This window comes from Pinus tabuliformis, chromosome 6, assembly GCF_031772625.1.
Source record: "Pinus tabuliformis cultivar Carrire ecotype Pingquan chromosome 6, CPIR1, whole genome shotgun sequence".
Lineage (NCBI taxonomy): Eukaryota > Viridiplantae > Streptophyta > Pinopsida > Pinales > Pinaceae > Pinus > Pinus tabuliformis.
The window spans coordinates 131981545-131998824 of record NC_142292.1 but is presented as its reverse complement, the minus strand read 5'-3'; the positions used below and the strand labels follow the sequence as shown (position 1 = coordinate 131998824).

Sequence of the window (17280 nt, the reverse complement as noted above, 5' to 3'; positions counted from 1 at the left end):
ATGCGTGCATAGGTGGTTCTGGCATATTCCTCTGTTTCTGGGCACCTGCAGTAAAATTTCCCAATTGCATTTCCAATGGCTTTTAGCGAGGAGAGATTCCATAGATGCAAGGGTAGGCTTGGCAATCTCACCCAAACTGGTGTTGAGGTTATAGTTGCTGTAGAGGGATCAAATGATAGGTTCCATGGCTTCATGAATAGCCCTGATTTCTCCCAAAACCAAGGGCCAGAATCTAGAATACATTGTCTGCTTTCAGGATTTTCAAAATCTACAGAAACCCCTAGCACAGGGGTAGATATTAATTTAATTAGAAATAATAGGCTTCTATACCTCCGAGATCCAATTGTGGAGAGCTGTCAGTCGCGGCCAAAAACCATTGAACTGGCAGATTAGAGCACTTTCAGAAAACTTCAAAGCCTCATCGAGTGAGGCCTGGACCACCTGGACAGTGGGAATTGGGGCTTCACTGACGATATGGGCAGGAGCTTGCCCTCCAAAAGCGGATGAGCCAGCAGCTATTTTCGCGAAGCTAGAAGCCATATTTTACTTCCCCGTAAAACCCAGCCACAGAGAAATAAGACAGAAGATAAGATTAGATCTAGATTTAGCCGCAGAAAATTAGATCTAGAACGTAGCCACCTAGATCTAGATCTAGAACTATTTAGGTTTAAAAAGAAGAAATGGATGTCGGTCACCAGTTCTCCAATGTAACCCTAACAACACTGTTTTGTTCTTTATAACATTATTATAAAAATATCCTCTTACCAGGACCTTTACGCGCACGACTGAACAACATTTGCTACATGTTTCAATTCAGAATATGATTCCCCCCGATCAGATGCTGGCTATAAAAGAAATCCTCAAAAGAGAGCCGGACTCTAAGCGCTGGTGATAACCGGACTCAGACACGGAGTGCTTGGCGAGATCCCCTGGAAGAACGAGTATTACTGCTGTCTAGATCTCTCGGTAAATAATAGTTGGCTTCTTGTTGTAGCGAGAGAGTCTCGATGCCTAAAACTGTTTATGATTCCCATGGCATTGCTGGAAGTACGCATTTCCGGATGGACATGCTTCAGAACCTTGATCTTAGACCTAATTTTCTTGAGATGACATGAGGATTTTTACATAGGTTGATCAGAAGAACATAGGTTGATCAGAAGACCGCAGAGAAGATCCGAAACTACCGCAGAAAAGATCTGAAACTCCGAAACTATATATTTAATTATTTTATTTATATTTTTAATGTTTTTAGTTTTAATTGTTTTCAAAAAAAAAAAATATATATATATATATATATATATATATATATATATATATATATATATATTATTTTTTGATTAATTATAATTATATTTATTTATTTTAAATTTTTAGTAACATTTTAGTGTTTATTTTTTATTTTTTTATTTTTTAATTTATCTTTTTTAAACAAAAGTGTTTTATTTATTTTCTTTTATTTTTTTAATTTTTTAAGCTAAATATTGTTTTGCCCTTTTTTTCTTTAAATGTTTTTATTTTTCTCGTTTGTTTTAAAGCCTTTTTTTCCTAATATTTTTTTTTACGATTTTTTTTTTATTTTATTGTTTTGATTTTTTCTTTAAAGATAATAGTTTAACCTTTTTTTTGTTCAAACCTTTTATTTTTGTTATTTTTACTTAAAAGTTTATGTGAATAACTATTTTTTCTAAAAGAAACTTCAAATGTTATTATCTTTGAACATAAAATTCATAATTTTTTTATACAAATTGTTGTTTTTCCAACTTTTTCTATTCAATTTTTTTCATAAAAGACTTTTATTTAACATGTATTTTTTAACTAAAAGGTCCCTAAATACTTATTTTTTTTAATTATATATATGTAAAATGTGTGTTTTTTTTCAAATGTTGAAAATTATTATTTTTTGTGACAATTATTTTATGTGTATTGATATATATATATATATATATATATATATATATATATATATATATATATATATATATATAACTTCAAAATGTTAATTTTTTAAATTTGCAAAAAAAAATCATTATAAAAAAATATTGCGAAGAAAAACAAAAAACACAAGCTTGGAAAACCCTTAAAAAACAAACATCTTAGAACAAAAAATAAGAAGAGGGATAAGACAACTTCAAAAATGATTAAATAAATTGTGCATACTTAGGACATAAGAAAATTTAAAGTGTCAAAAAAAGGATTGGTGCTTTCAAAATCCACATGAAAATCACTAACATTTAAAAAAAATTATCCATACTTAATATATCGAAAAATTTGAAGTGTCAAAAATAAGCCCCCAAAAAAGGAGTTGATGTTGCATCAATACTTTTCAAAATTGCATGAAAATCGCTAACATTTAAAAAAAATAAAAATAATAAAAAAAAATAAAATTTGAGTGTCAAAAATATGCTCCAAAAAAAGGTGTATTCTGAATTAACACTTTTCAAAATCAGATGATTTTTTTCAACCTCTAAAAAAGTGAAAACTCGGTACAATACCCCTTCGGTTAGTAACTATGTTTGATTCGGTAGTTTGGAACATTGTATAAGCTATAAGTGTGGTCAAACTGAATAGAGATGTCAACAACTGAATACATTGATTTCCTATGAAGGAAGGATCTCCAAAAGAGTCATAAGGTGACATGAATTTGGTTGAGTATATGCACGCATTTGTTCAAGAGATAGATCATCTTTTTCCTCCTAAGAATGCTTCTACAAATAATTTATCATTTTCTTTAAGTTGGAGGGTCTATGGCTCATAATATATATGGTTAGGCTATCAATATTTACAATCTAACCATACCAAGAATTATGAGAGCAGTGGTCATTGTTTGTGAGGAAAGAAGAAAAGACAAAATTGAAAAAGGTGAGAATGAACAAGGATTAGAGCCTCTTAGGAAAATTTGGTACTTACCATAAGGTGTCATGGCTCTATCAATAGAAGTATGACATAAAAAATTTTATTGGAAATCCACTACCTATGTGACCAAACGAACATATCAAAGGCCATGCCCTATTCATTTCATGCACTAGTTATTGCATTGAAAACCCTCACAAAATTGTTTCCAATAGCCATGAATTTTGATATTTTAGGTTGTTGATCTATGAAGGAGGGTTTCCAAGATCTATAATGGCACAAGGTGATGAAATTGAGGGAAAGTAGAATCCACCAAATAAAATTTTCTTAAAAGTGTGCTTCCTTCTCAAGGACACCCACAAGAACCTATCATGAAGATGTAATCCTTCAAGTTTAATAAACAGATCTATATAATATTTGTGAAGGCAAGCAATCCCACTTGATCTTTTAAAGTCAAAGTCCATTCAATACAATGAAAACTCACAATGACCTTTATATGTGTAGAAAGTGTTCTTACGGATGCCCACCTCCTTCATATATATTTGGTGATGTCTTAAAAGATGGCCCAATTCAATGAAAAACTTGGATCCATGAAGTGTAGAAAATTTGGGATAGGTTAACCTGATAATGCAATATAAATGAAAGCAGAATACTATAACCTACTTCTACTATCAATTTGTGAAAGCTTAAAGATCGAGCTGAATAATATAACCAGAAGAAGAAGAACCAATGGCACAATACACATGAAAATACTTTTGGGGAAATCCTCAGAGAAAAACCCCACACTATTGTATTATCATACATGGTGGAAATACATAGGAATTATGCAAAGCCTTAGCTCTCACAGCTAGCCAGTTCTCAGTACAATCTTCACAGATTCTCACAGGTAATCTTGGCTTCTCTCCAGCCTTCCTCTCTGCCCTCCAAGATCTTATTTCCTTGCATTCTTCCTTGTGGATGATTATTCTATTACCAAGTGGAATAGCAGCCTTCAAAATTGCGCAATCCTCAAGGATGAATCCTTGACTACATGCATGAGTTTTCTCCATGAGAAAACACATGAAACTGATAGTACACTGCCCTTGAACATTTATCTCAACCGGGTCTTTCTCATAATAGACATGCATGAGTTTTAGATGAGGGAATCTTCAGTTAACTGCAGTAGCACTAGTTGAGTGCATTAATGATCAACTGACTATTAACTCACTATTAGTTCCTCAAACAGTTTGGAACTACTTCAACTGGACTTAACTCAGTAAACTGATTTAACTAATTACAACTCAAATATAACTCAATCTTATCTCCTTAATTTAAGGGATAACTCTTGCATGACTTCAGAAATACTTCTAACTTGAATTTCTGTAACTAATTAATCTAAAATAAATAAATAAATTATTTCCAAGTAGCTATTAAGACTAAATTCGATTTTAATTCACAATTTAATTCAAGGACAAATTAAATTGGAATATTCTTCTTGCCATATTTCAACACCCCCTTTCAACAAGAAAGGAATTATTTGCCACCTCAATCGTGTCTCTATGGAACTCTAATTTACACTTTGACAATGCCTTTGTCAAAATGTCAGCATCTTGCTCCTCTGTCGAAATATACTGCAGCAACATGATCCTCCTCACTACACAATCTCTGAGATGATGATACTGGATGTCGATGTGCTTAGACCTATCATGAAATACTAGATTCTCAGAGGGTTTGATACAACTCTGATTATCACAATAGATCACAGTTGGATCCATCCTCTGATCAAACAAACCAACTAGGATTTTCCGCATCCAGATGCCTCACATGTTGCCTGACTTGTAGCCATGTATTCTACCTTTTCTGAGCTGAGTGCAACTGACCTCTGTTTCTTGCTGTACCAAGAAATTGCCACTGACCCAAGGTTAAAAATCCCTCCTGATGTGCTCTTCTAATCTGATGGACTTCCTGCCCAATCTGCATCAGTGAAGCCTTGTAGCTTCACTCCCTCTGCCCACCTGCACCATAATCCATACTGAGATGTGCCTCTGAGGTATCTCAATACATGCTTTTCCGCCTTCCAAAACATCTTGGTAGGTTGAACCATCACTTGACTCAGTTGGTTCACCGCATAGCACAAATCTGGTCATGTGTTCACTAAGTACATCAATGAACCCACAAACTGCTTGTACACAGTAGCCTCTACCACTTCTCTTGAAGTAGCAACCTCCTTCCTCTAGTTACCTGCTAGAGGAGTCTGCATGGGCTTGCACTTCTCCATGTGGAATCTCCTGAGTATCTCGTTGGCATACTTTCCCTGAGACACAAACAACTCCCCATCCTTCTGCCACACTTCCATGCCAAGGAAGTAATGCATGAGACCCATGTCTTTCATCTCGAATTCTCTTGCAAGGTCCCCCTTGCAAGACACAATCAACTAATCATCACCAGTCAATATGAGATCATCTACATAAAGTACGATGGTCGACAGCTTACCTTTCACCACGATGTGGTACAGGTTCACATCCATTTCACTCTTTGTGAAGCCCAACCCAGTGAAGTAGTCGTCTATCATGGTGTACCAAGAACAAGGTGCTTGCTTCAGCCCATACAACGCTCTCTTGAGTCGGAACACATGCGACTCATGATCAAAGGTCTCAAAACCTTCCGGCTGCTCTATGTACACCTCTTCCTCAATCTGACCATTGAGGAATGCAGTCTTCGCATCCATCTGATGGATCTTCCAACCCATATGTGTTGATAGTGCCAACGTAGGTTAGATAGATGAGTACCTTGCGACAAGAGAAAAATTCTCATCATAGTCAATCCCCTTGACCTATGAAAAGCCACATGCAACAAATCTTGCCTTATGCTTCTCCACACTACCATCATCAGCTTGCTTTACCTTGTATAGCAAACAAGAACTCATAACTGACTTGTTCTTCGGTCTCAAAACCACGTCCCAAACACTATTATGAACTATGGAGTCATACTCCTCCACCATAGCATCAACCCAAATCGGCTGCTGCACTGCTTCCTCAAAGGAAGATGGCTCGGTCTGAACACATTCCCCAGCAAGGGCCATGTATCCAGTGTACCTCTCAGGTTTCCTCCTCTGTCTGCGCTGAGAAGATGGTACTCCCACATTCTCTCTCGCATCCTCCAACAATTTGTCAGCTTCTCTTGTACGCTTCCATCCATCTCTGGAAGCCTCTGCTTGAGTGGATGTCTCCACTCCTGGAACCTCTACATGCGGTTGCTCCACATCAGTCTGAGGCTCCTCCTCCTTAGGAACCAATAGTTCCTCCATTGCCTGTAGTTGGAGCTCCCTCTCAAGGGAAACTGGCATGGTCTTCTGCTCATCAAACTTGAGATCTTTGTGAACCATTATCCTTCGATTGGTAGGCAATTACACCCGATAGTTGTGAGGTGTATCAGTGTACCCCACAAATATCCCCAACTCTATTGTCGACTCAAGCTTCTTCTGTGCATCCTCTGTCACATGGTAATATACTGATGAGCTAAAGATCCTGAAGTGACCCACATCTGGTCTCTTATCGGAGAAAGCTTCCTTTGGTGTTTCATCCCAAGTATGCGATGCAGGCTTCTATTCTGCAAATAGACCACTGTGTTGCATGCCTCAACCCACAAGTGAAGTGGTAGGCCTTGTTCATGTAGCATTTCCCATGCTACCCCTACAGTAGTTCTATTCTTCCTCTCAGCCACCCTATTCTGTTGTGGGTTATGAGGTGTTGTCAACTCTTGTTTAATTCCTTTCACTGCACAAAAGTCCTTAAACTCTTGAGAGACATATTCTCCACCATTGTCACTTCTCAAGGCCTTGATCTTCTTTCCTAACTCTTTCTTGACCAAACTTTGAACTCTCAAAACTTTGTGAAAATTTGGTCCTTCTTTTGCATGAAATAAATCCATCATTTATGAGAATATTCATCAATGAAAATCACATAATACCTTTGCTTCGTTTTGGATTTCGTCGAGAATGGTCCACACAAATCAGTATGAACTCACTCTAAGATAGCCTCTGCTCGACTGTCTCGATCATGAAAGGAATACTTGGTGTACTTTCCCAAGGTACAACCTTTGCATGTGTCAACTTGCTCAAGTTTACCTTTGGGAAGTCCTGTAGATATCTGTTGCATTATCTTTAAAGCCCCATGATGCAAATGGCCCAACTTCCTGTGCCACAACTCGCCAATGTCTTGGATTTGCACCAATTCTTCTTTCGTAGTCAATGTTGCACAATCATCTACCTCTAGTTTATAGAGATTCTTCACCCGAATCCCTATCCTCTTGGTCTAAACCATGGCTATGTGTCTTAGGAATGCCTTTCCTTTACTAAAGACAACATCGTAGCCTTTGTCCTCCAACATCGTGATCGATACCAAGTTCTTCTTTAGTCCAGGCACATACATCACATCTGTCAAGGTGAGAGGAGCTCCATGCTCCCTCTGAAAAGAAACCGTGCCTACTCCTGAAACACTATACATTCCTTCATCACCCATCTCTATGCGCATCTTGAGGTCTTTCTTCTCCAAGGTAGTGAATAAATTTTTGTCACTGATCATGTGGAATGAGGCTCCACTGTCAAGATACTAGACACAACCCATCATTGATGACACCATGCATGCGATGAGGGTAAAGTCCATTTCAAACTGAGAGGCTAATGCCTCACCTTCCGATCCTTCCAAAGATCCCATCTTGTGACAATTAAATCATCTTACTTTAGACATGTCACCCTTCTTCCCTCCATGAGAAGAATTCGATTTGAAATGGGAAGCCTTCCCCTTTCCTTTCCTTGCCTTACTTGCTAAGGCAAAATTTTCTTCATCATCACTCTTGGATTAAGAACCATCTCATGTGCTCCTTCTGATCTCCTCCTGCATAAGATTTGACCACAGTCGTTCCCAATCTGGCAGTATCTCCCTTCCATTCATAGATTCTTGGTAGCTATTCCAACTCTTTGGAAGGCCAAGGAGAGCGAGGCTCACCATATCATCATCGGCAGTAGTTGTTCCCACATTGCCAAGCTCATCTCTGCAGGTGGTGAGCTTGTTCAAATATGTGGAAATAGTATCACCCTTCTCCATCTTGATTCTTCGAAGCTTATCCTTGAGCGCCAATTTCCTCTGGTCACTATTGTTCTGGTAGAGGTCCTTCAATGTCTTCCACATTGAAAATGGAATATCCTTCCCATGAAGACTCGAGACAATATGGTCTTGAAATCCCTAAAGGATGATCCATCTCATTTTCGCCACACACTTCTTCCACTCAACCAACTCTTGTGCATTAGTTGAAGTTGGCTTTGGGATTTCTTGATCAATGAATTCCTTCAAGCCATTTTCTTCTAATACATCCTCCATTCTATCTTTCCATGCTATGTAATTCGAGTTACCTTCCAAGGCATACTCGAGTCTCAAGCCATAGAATGCCATTGGTCAACCTTGAAGTATGATATGAATTCAATTTGCACCTGCAACCTCGAACTTCAAACTTTGAATTCTTTTCTCAGTATACTTTTCACAGTTCTGATACCATGTAGAAAATCTAGGATAGGTTAACCTGATAATGCAATATAAATCAAAGCAGAACACTATAACCTAGTTCTACTATCAATTTTTGGAAGCTTAAAGATTGAGTTGAACAATATAACCAGAAGAAGAAGAATCAATGGCACAACACAAATGAAAATACTTTTGGGGAAATCCTTAGATAAAAACCCCACACTATTGTATTATCATACATGGTGGAAATACATAGGAATTATACAAAGCCTTAGCTCTCACAGCTAGTCATCTCTCAGTACAATCCTCACAGAGGCTCACAGGCAATCTTGGCTTCTCTCCAGCCTTCCTCTCTTCCCTCCAAGCTCCTATTTCCTTTCATTGTTCCTTGTGGATGATTATTCTATTACCAAGTGGAATACCAGCCTTCAAACTTGTGCAATCCTCAAGGATGAATCCTTGACTACATGCATGAGTTTTCTCCATGAGAAAACACATGCAACTGATAGTACATTGTCCTTGAACATTTATCTCAACTGGGTCTTTCTCAGAATAGAAATGCATGAGTTTCTGATGAGGAAATCTTCAGTTAACTGGAGTAGCACTAGTTGAGTGCATTAATGCATCAACTGACTCTTAACTCACTATTAGTTCCTCAATTAGTTTGGAACTAATTTAACTAGAATTAACTCAATAAACTGAGTTAACTAATTACAAATCAAAGGGATAACTCTTGCATGACTTCAGAAAGACTTCTAACTTGAATTTCTCCAACTAATTAATTTAAAATTAATTAATTAATTATTTCCAAGTAGTTGTTAAGACTAAATTCGATTTTAATTCACAATTTAATTCAAGGACAAATTAAATTGGAATATTCTTGTTGTCATATTTCAACATGAAGCTCATCTAAGAAGTCATTCATAACTAGAATGGGAGATTTGTATTTAATGTTCAATTCATTAAGTGTCGAAAAATCAGTTTACATTCACCGATTTCCTTGTTTCTTTAATACCATGACCATAGGTGATAAGTAAGAATTGGTACTAGGATGTATGAAATTAGCCTCCCATAGTTCCTAAATTATCTTCTTTTATTCTTTTGTGCAATAGTTTGTGTTGGGTGGATCAATACTTAAAATAAATGGGACACGATGGTGATGTTCGCCATTTGACGGTTATATGCCATGAGATGCTTCAATACTTTGATTTTTGTCCAATTTTATTTGGAAATCATGGTGAATCTCATGCAGAGGGTTTCCACCACCTTATTAGCATTGAATCGAAAAAAAATGTCTAAGTGGCCTTCCTTCAATAGCTTCTCCATATAGTGAGAGCTAATAATTTCAATGGAACCATACATAAAGCCCTAGAAGGTGTGTTTATGCCCTCTTTTAATGAAGCTCATATATAAGTAATTGAAATCTATGGTGATAGATCCCAAGTTACATAACCATTTTTCATTGACAGCAACATCCATACCACCCATTTAAATAGAAAACATGTGAAATTTAAGAGATACTCTTCCATTTGAAGTTTCATGTTTTCACATTATCCTTGACATTTTATCATACCATCGCAAGCTATCAAGATATAAAATTTGTGTATGGCATGGACATGACAATGGGCTTCTTCAACCACTAAAAAAAATTATGAGTGCTATCATTTTCAATCAAAAGAGCCAACTTGAGGCTCTTGATGTATTCAATCAACTTTAATGGTTAAAGTACTTGAATAGTTAGATAAAACATGGAGGTAAATTTGGGGTTCCTCACAAGGGGTTGTAAAGTTGTTTCTTCTTTAGGCTTGTCTTTTGTATTTCTAGTTCAAGCGTGTCCTTTGTTGGAATGTCTTCTAATTATTCTTGGAAGGAGACATCCATGTGAATCATTTTTGTTCTTTATATTCTTTCCCTTTTAAATATCATTCATCACAATTATAACAAAGTTTGAGATGTTGGTGTTTTTCCATTTCTTTTGGGGACACCTTTTGGATTCTCAAATGGTTGAGGTTGGGGGGAGGGAAGGGGAAGGAGCATTATTTTGGTGGATTCACAAGGTTGATGAGTGTAATAAGTGAATTAAGGTCTCTTGGTATATGCATTTATCACCATCTCTACTTCCTTAGCTCTCTCATAGGCATCTAACTAGGGAGGTGGGAACTGCATCATGAATTGTTCTCTAATTTCCTCCTTGACGCCATTAATAAAACATTATTTGGCAAGGAATTAGATAAGACTTCTTTGCATATTGCCAATTTCTCAAAGGTTGTGATGAATTATATGCTTGATGTAATTTTTTCAGTCTCCACTAGTACATGAGAGTGATCTCATCAAGTGTTGTCCTTGGTGTACAATAGTAAGAGGACATCAATAGTTTTATGTAAGATTGTTTTAGGTGCACCTAGAGGGATATTGACACATCGAGGCTATCTGGAAGACAATTTTATATCTTGGTGTTGTCTATTGTGGAATTACTTGAAGGTAGACGAATAGGGTTATAAGTGTGTCCAACTAGGTGAAACCACTTGTGTTTTTTTCATGTATTCTTTCACAACTGCATATTTACTTATCAAATGGAAAATATATATGCTATCTAAATATGCCAGAACATAACATATCTGTAGTTAATTTTATTTCACTAAAATATGGATAAGCACAATCATAGATAAAGTTATGACACCAATTACAATAATATTTAATGCTCATATTTAAATTGATAGAAAATCAAATACAAGAGACAAATGAGTTGAGATATATGAAATATAACCCTTGTATTGATGATTTTCAGAATAAAGAAAACAATATTCACATGCCTCTCAGGCCTGAGCAAAACTCCAATTACAGAACAAAAGATAAAACATTTGTTAGCCTTCTAATTCTCTAAATTGATTTTCAATAACAAAACCCAAACTACTTGTGGCCCCATCCTTTATGAGTACTCTCTACTTAATGGACATTATTTGATAACTATAACCAATTTTATGTTAACTATCCACTAGCTATTTAATAAGCGTTATTTAAGGTGGATAGTTATGTAAATTAATTTACTAACTCCTAAATAATAAACTAATTAGGAGGTTAAAATAGAACCCTAATAACACATGACCTTAATAATAAAAGAAGTTGAAATAGGTAAACCATGTCCTTTTTGGATTTAGAATGGGAGAAGATGGGTTTCTGGGCTCTGACGTGGCCGCAGGCGGGCAGGTGGCGAGCGCGTCTTCCTGCACTTACCCAGAAACAGCCTTGAATTAATTCACAGTTAATTCGTTGTTAACAGGTGGTCACCCTGTTTATTCAACTAGTCGACATTCGTCCCACCTTTCTCGGGCGACTAACTCCTGCCTGGCGGTTTCGAAGGCGGTTTAGGTCAATGGAAGACATGGAGTATGAAGAGGAAGCGATCGACTATTCCCAAGACCCATATGAAGGTCAGTCTATTTTCTACGGCCGCGGTGTTAACCCTACAACTATTGAATCCGCACCTCCTCAACCGGCTAATTCTCTGGCCATGGTGATCCCTAGATCCTCTACGTCGTCGCTGCGTTTCAGTTCTCTCTCCCTGGAGTCCCCGGGTCTAGACATCCCCCCTCTATCCCCTGGCACGCTCAATCTTCTCTCTGCTATCACACCTCCCTCCCCCAATTTTGATCCGCTCCCCTCTTTCAACCCGGTGCCTCCCCAGAGATCGCCTCATCTGGACTTGTCAAACCCTAACTTCCTCCCTTCGGGATGCTTCGACTCTCCTGTTATTAACCCTAAAGTGGCGGCTCACCTGAAGGATTTGGGATCAGATCCATTAGCGGAGCACCCATCGGCGCCGAGAACTGGAAAGCGAAAGATTAAGTGCGTGAAGAAGTCCTCAAAGGATCTCACCATCACCTTCGGCGAAGATATTCCTATGGGTGAGGTGGTGGAAAGGGCCAACAGAGTACTCGTTGGGCATGTGAGAGGGAGGGCTTACTCAACAACCAGGCTCATGAATTGGGTATAGGAGATATGGGGTGGCATTCTACAGGAGCTGCCGAAGGTTCAGAGTTTGGCGCGGGGATGGTTCTCCCTGCATTTTTTGAGAGCAGAATACATAGATCTGATCCTGGCCAAATATTGGCACATAGAGATGGCCCCAGTTCTCCTCAAGCGTTGGTCTCCATTATTCGACCCGGAGAGGGAACAAATTGGGGCAGGACCTATCTGGGTACATTTACCCAGTCTACCTCTACAATTCTGGTCTGAGGCGGTGTTTATCAGGATTGGTAATGACCTTGGAACATATTTGGAATATGATAATACTTATGTACAGTCAAAGAACCGAGCACTGGCAAGAATTTTGGTGCATTTGGACACAAGGGAGGGCTTTGAAGAAAAGATCACTCTAAGTGGAGGCATTACACCAGGATACAGATATTGGATTATGAGGGGGTATCGTTTCGTTGTAGAAGGTGTCATAAGGTAGGGCATGTATTCAAAGAATGCCCTCTGCTCTCGAAAACATCAGACTCCACAGGCCCGCCCTCATCTCAAAAAGGAAACGCTCCAGTGATGGCTTCATAAGCCCCTATTTCGGCCTCGCGAACAAGATCATTGGCTCCCAAGGATCTCAGTGTGGGATGGTCGTCGAAGGAGGCTGGAGAAGCAATCAGGATGCCCTCGCCACCTATGACCCGGGCTAGGGCTGCTGCAGCTGCGGAGGTAGCTCGGAAATCGGGTACATCTTCTTCTTCCCCTTTGATATCTCCTACATTCTCTAATTCCATTGATGCTCCTTCGGTAGCTCTTGTTTCTCTAGTTACTTGTTCCATTTCACCCCCCCCCCCTGCCCATCATTGCACCATCCCCTCCTTCGCTCCATTCCACTTCACTTCTTTCTAAGGTAGAGGCCTCATCATACCAGATACTGCCTCACCCTTACAACCTGCGGTCAAGGCCCTCTCAGGGTTCCGACTCTCAATCTGGGCTAGGGGTGGTCTACCTGGGACCCCCTGCCCTTACAACTCGGGGGTGAAAATCTAATCTATCCAAAGCTATTCAGAAAGCTGGAGTTGAGGTAGTAACTGGCAAACAATCCACTATGGAAGGGGTCCTTAGAGCACTGAAAGCCCCAGAAGGGGTTCCTCCATGAAGTGCCTTTCCTTTAACTGCAGAGGTTTGGCTAGTACCTCCAAGAAACTAGCCATGCAGAGGTTGATTGAAAACGAACCTATTGATATCCTTATGCTGCAAGAGACCTTGGGAAGTGCTGAAGCCATTGAGCACTCCCTCGTCGGCCTGCGACCTAGATGGCATCACCATGCACTGGATGCCATTGGTAGGGCTGGAGGATTAGCCATCGGTTACAATCCTCGGACAATAAATGTATCTGCCACCTGGGGGGGTGGGATACATAGGCATGGATTTCTTCTCGGCAGAGTTAGGGGAGACCTTGAGGATCATCAATGTATATGGTCCATGCCAGAGGAGGGAGGAATTCTGGCAGAATTTTCTTGGTACAAACTTGACATCTATAGACCAGCTAATCATCGGGGGTGATCTCAACTTCTCAATGGGATTCGGGGAATCCTGGGGTTCACTCGCATAGATAGACCCCTTGTCCAATTTCTTTAAAGACATCCTGGAACAACATCATTTGGCTGATATTCCCATGAACAAGTCGATGCCTACTTGGAGGAACTGGAGGATAGGGGAGGCTGCCCTGGCTAGGAGACTTGACAGATTCATGATCAAGATCCCCCTTCTCCAGAGACTGTCCAGATACAGACAATGGGTAGGGGCAGGGGGTAAATCCGACCACTCCCCTATATATTTGGAAATTATGGGACCTGAAGCCAAGCCAAGGGCTCCATTTAAATTCAATCATGTTTGGCTACAAGATGAAGAATATATTAAGCTGATCAAAGACTACTGGGTGTCCCATCCTATAACGAATCACAGGACGACAGCAGAGGGTTTCTGTCATAATCTTTCAAAGCTTAAACAAATAACCATGACTTGGGCCAAAGAGAAGAAGGTCAAAGATGATCGGAAGATTCTGGACATAGAATCAGAGCTGGAAACCCTGATGGATGATAGGAATCTTGGATTTTCCTCAGCCGAAGGAAAAAATAGATTGATAGAGCTTGAGCTGCAGAAAGACAAGATTCTTAAGGAAAGGGAGGAAGCATGGAGATTGAAGAGCAGGGTCGTATGGTTGAAGGCAGGAGATGAAAATACCAGATTTTTCCAGAATTATGCCAAAGGAAGGAAGGTCACCAATACGATCTGGAAGCTGCCCCTTCCCAATGGTGAATCGGCAGACAATTTCCAAAAACTCTCCAGACTGGGTACATCACATTTTCAGAATTTATTCAAAGTTCCCCAAGAAGCCAACCTGGCAGATATTATTCAGGTGGCTGGACTCTTTCCCCGGTTTGTAGGTGAAGAAGAAGCAAATGAATTAACCACGCCAGTTACTCTGGAGGAACTGGAGGGGGTACTGAAGTGGTTCAAGAAGGATAAAAGCCCGGGACCAGATGGGTGGCCTATTGAGTTTTATTTGGCTTTCTATGACATAATGGCCCTGGATCTCCTCCAGGTCATGGAGGAATGTCGCTCATCTGGAAGGATGTACAATGCTATCAATACCACCTTCATAGCCCTTATTCCTAAGAATGATTCCCCTAGCTCTTTTGATGAGTTTCGTCCCATATCTCTCTGCAATTGTCTCTATAAGATTATTTCAAAAATCATTGCCAATCGTATCAGACCTATTCTTTCTCAGCACATACTCCCTGAACAATTTTCTTTTCTTGAAGACCGCCAAATTCATGAAGCGATTGGTACTGCACAAGAAGCCATACATTCTATCTGAGCTCGTCATCTAAAAGGTATCATTCTCAAGATTGACTTAGCGAAGGCTTTTGATCGGGTGGACTGGACTTATATTAAAATGTTGCTTATCCATCTGGGCTTTCCTCTGCCTTTCACAAACTGGATAATGGCATGTATAACCTCTCCCACTTACAGTCTACTCATTAATGGTTCCGCCTCCCCTTTTTCCATGCCGAAAGGGGTCTCAGACAGGGATGCCCTCTCTCTCTACTACTTTTCCTTCATGTAATGGAAGGGCTAAGCAGACTCATCTATCATGAGAAGTAGATTGGCAGATTATCAGGGTTGAAGATTACTGATCAGTGCTTCTTAACACACCTACTATTTGTAGATGATGTTATCATATTTTTGGATGGGAGTGTTCAGGATTCGACTACTTTTGAGAAGATTCTTGCCTCTTTCTTCAAGGCAACAGGCATGATGGCCAACCACACAAAATCAAATATTTCCCAGGTCTTCACATCAGCTCAAGAATCCGAACTGGCCTTGCAACATTTCCCATATAATCCTCAGCCGTTGGATCAGGGGTTCAAATATTTGGGTTATTGGATCAAACCGACAGGTCACAAGATTGCAGATTGGACTTGGCTGATCACAAAATTAGAAAATCGGATATCACACTGGAGCCACCGCTTCCTATCAAGAGCTGGGAGGTTAGTTCTCATTAAATCAGTCTTGGAGGCCACACCTCTTTTCTGGATGGCCTTAGCCTAGATACCCAGAGGTATTCTTGCTCGTCTCAGGCAAATTTGCTGTAGATATCTCTGGAATGGGAAACATGAAAAAATATTTTTTTCTTGGATCAGTTGGGATAACATCTCTCTCCCAAAAAAGTGGGGAGGATGGGGCCTAAAGGACCTCACACACTTTGCTCACGCTCTGGCTGCGAAATTGGGATGGACTTTGCTTACGAAGCAAAATCTCTGGACAACAATCTCATACCACAAGTACATATGGCCACTACATCTCATGGATTGGATTCGATTGCCTGGTTGGAATAGAACAGGTATATCTACAGTGTGGAAAGCTTTATTGTACTCCCTTCCTCTCAATCATAGCCATCTAACTTGGAGAATAAATGATGGATCCAAGGCTTGTATTGGTATGGATCCATGGACAGGAGGCGGCGGGAGATGTTATCTCCCACATGAGCTCGTTCAAATACTTGAGCAGCAGAATACTGGAGTTATTGCCCATATAGCGGATCAGGAGAACTCTTCCATATTTACACAGGCTTGGAAATCAGCAGCACAGCTAAATTTTCCTCTGGAATGGCATCAAGATTGGGAGGATTACACTAATGCATTAAGAGAGTCTCATATCCACATTAAAGACGGTCTAGACGAGCTTATGTGGGATAAGGTAGAATCTGGTTTTTATACCCCCAAGGAAGGGTACCTGTGTTTGATTAGTAACAGAAAGCCGGAAATAGTGCAGAGATGGTGGAAGATCATTTGGCAATTAAAGACCGCTCCCAGAACTAAACTCTTTTTCTGGTGCTTACTCTGGAACAAGATCGCCACTGGGGAAGAGCTCATGCGCAGATCTGTGCATGGCCCCACTTGGTGCATTCTCTGTAAGCAACAGTCAGAATCAACCACTCATCTTTTTCTTGCATGTGGAATTACTAAACAGATATGGAAGATGGTGACAGAGGAGCTTGGTATTGCGAGTATCTGGGAGAGTGAAAACATCACTATAGCATGGGAGAACTGGTATCATGCACACTGCGAAACAAACCGTGCGTGTCTCCCCCTTATCATTAGCTGGGCAATTTGGTTGGCGAGGAACAAAATGATTTTCGAAAATGGCTCGATTCGCTAGCAAACTGTCACTGCCAAAATCATCACAACATACCATGAACTGCCAGAAATTACCCCTCCTCGCACCCGTAGACCAACTGCCCCAGATCCCATTGACCAATCTATACCATGGGCCTTTTTCGATGGAGCTGCACAGCAGCATGGATGTGGTGGGGGGTTCATTCTATATTTAATATCGAATCATCATTTCAAAGTGAAGATGGGCTTAGGCATGGGAACAAACAATTTCGTTGAACTCATAT

The 17280-nt window shown here is 39.7% G+C and overlaps 1 protein-coding gene across 1 annotated transcript; it reads left to right on the top strand.

Moving 5' to 3' along the window:
* Positions 1-14160: 14160 nt before the first annotated feature.
* LOC149257710 (uncharacterized) lies at positions 14161-17039 on the top strand. The gene is made up of 3 exons (XM_089384923.1): positions 14161-15163; positions 15547-15868; positions 16022-17039. The coding sequence occupies exons 1-3, from the start codon at positions 14161-14163 to the stop codon at positions 17037-17039; spliced, it is 2343 nt and encodes a 780-aa protein (XP_089241049.1).
* Positions 17040-17280: the final 241 nt, after the last annotated feature.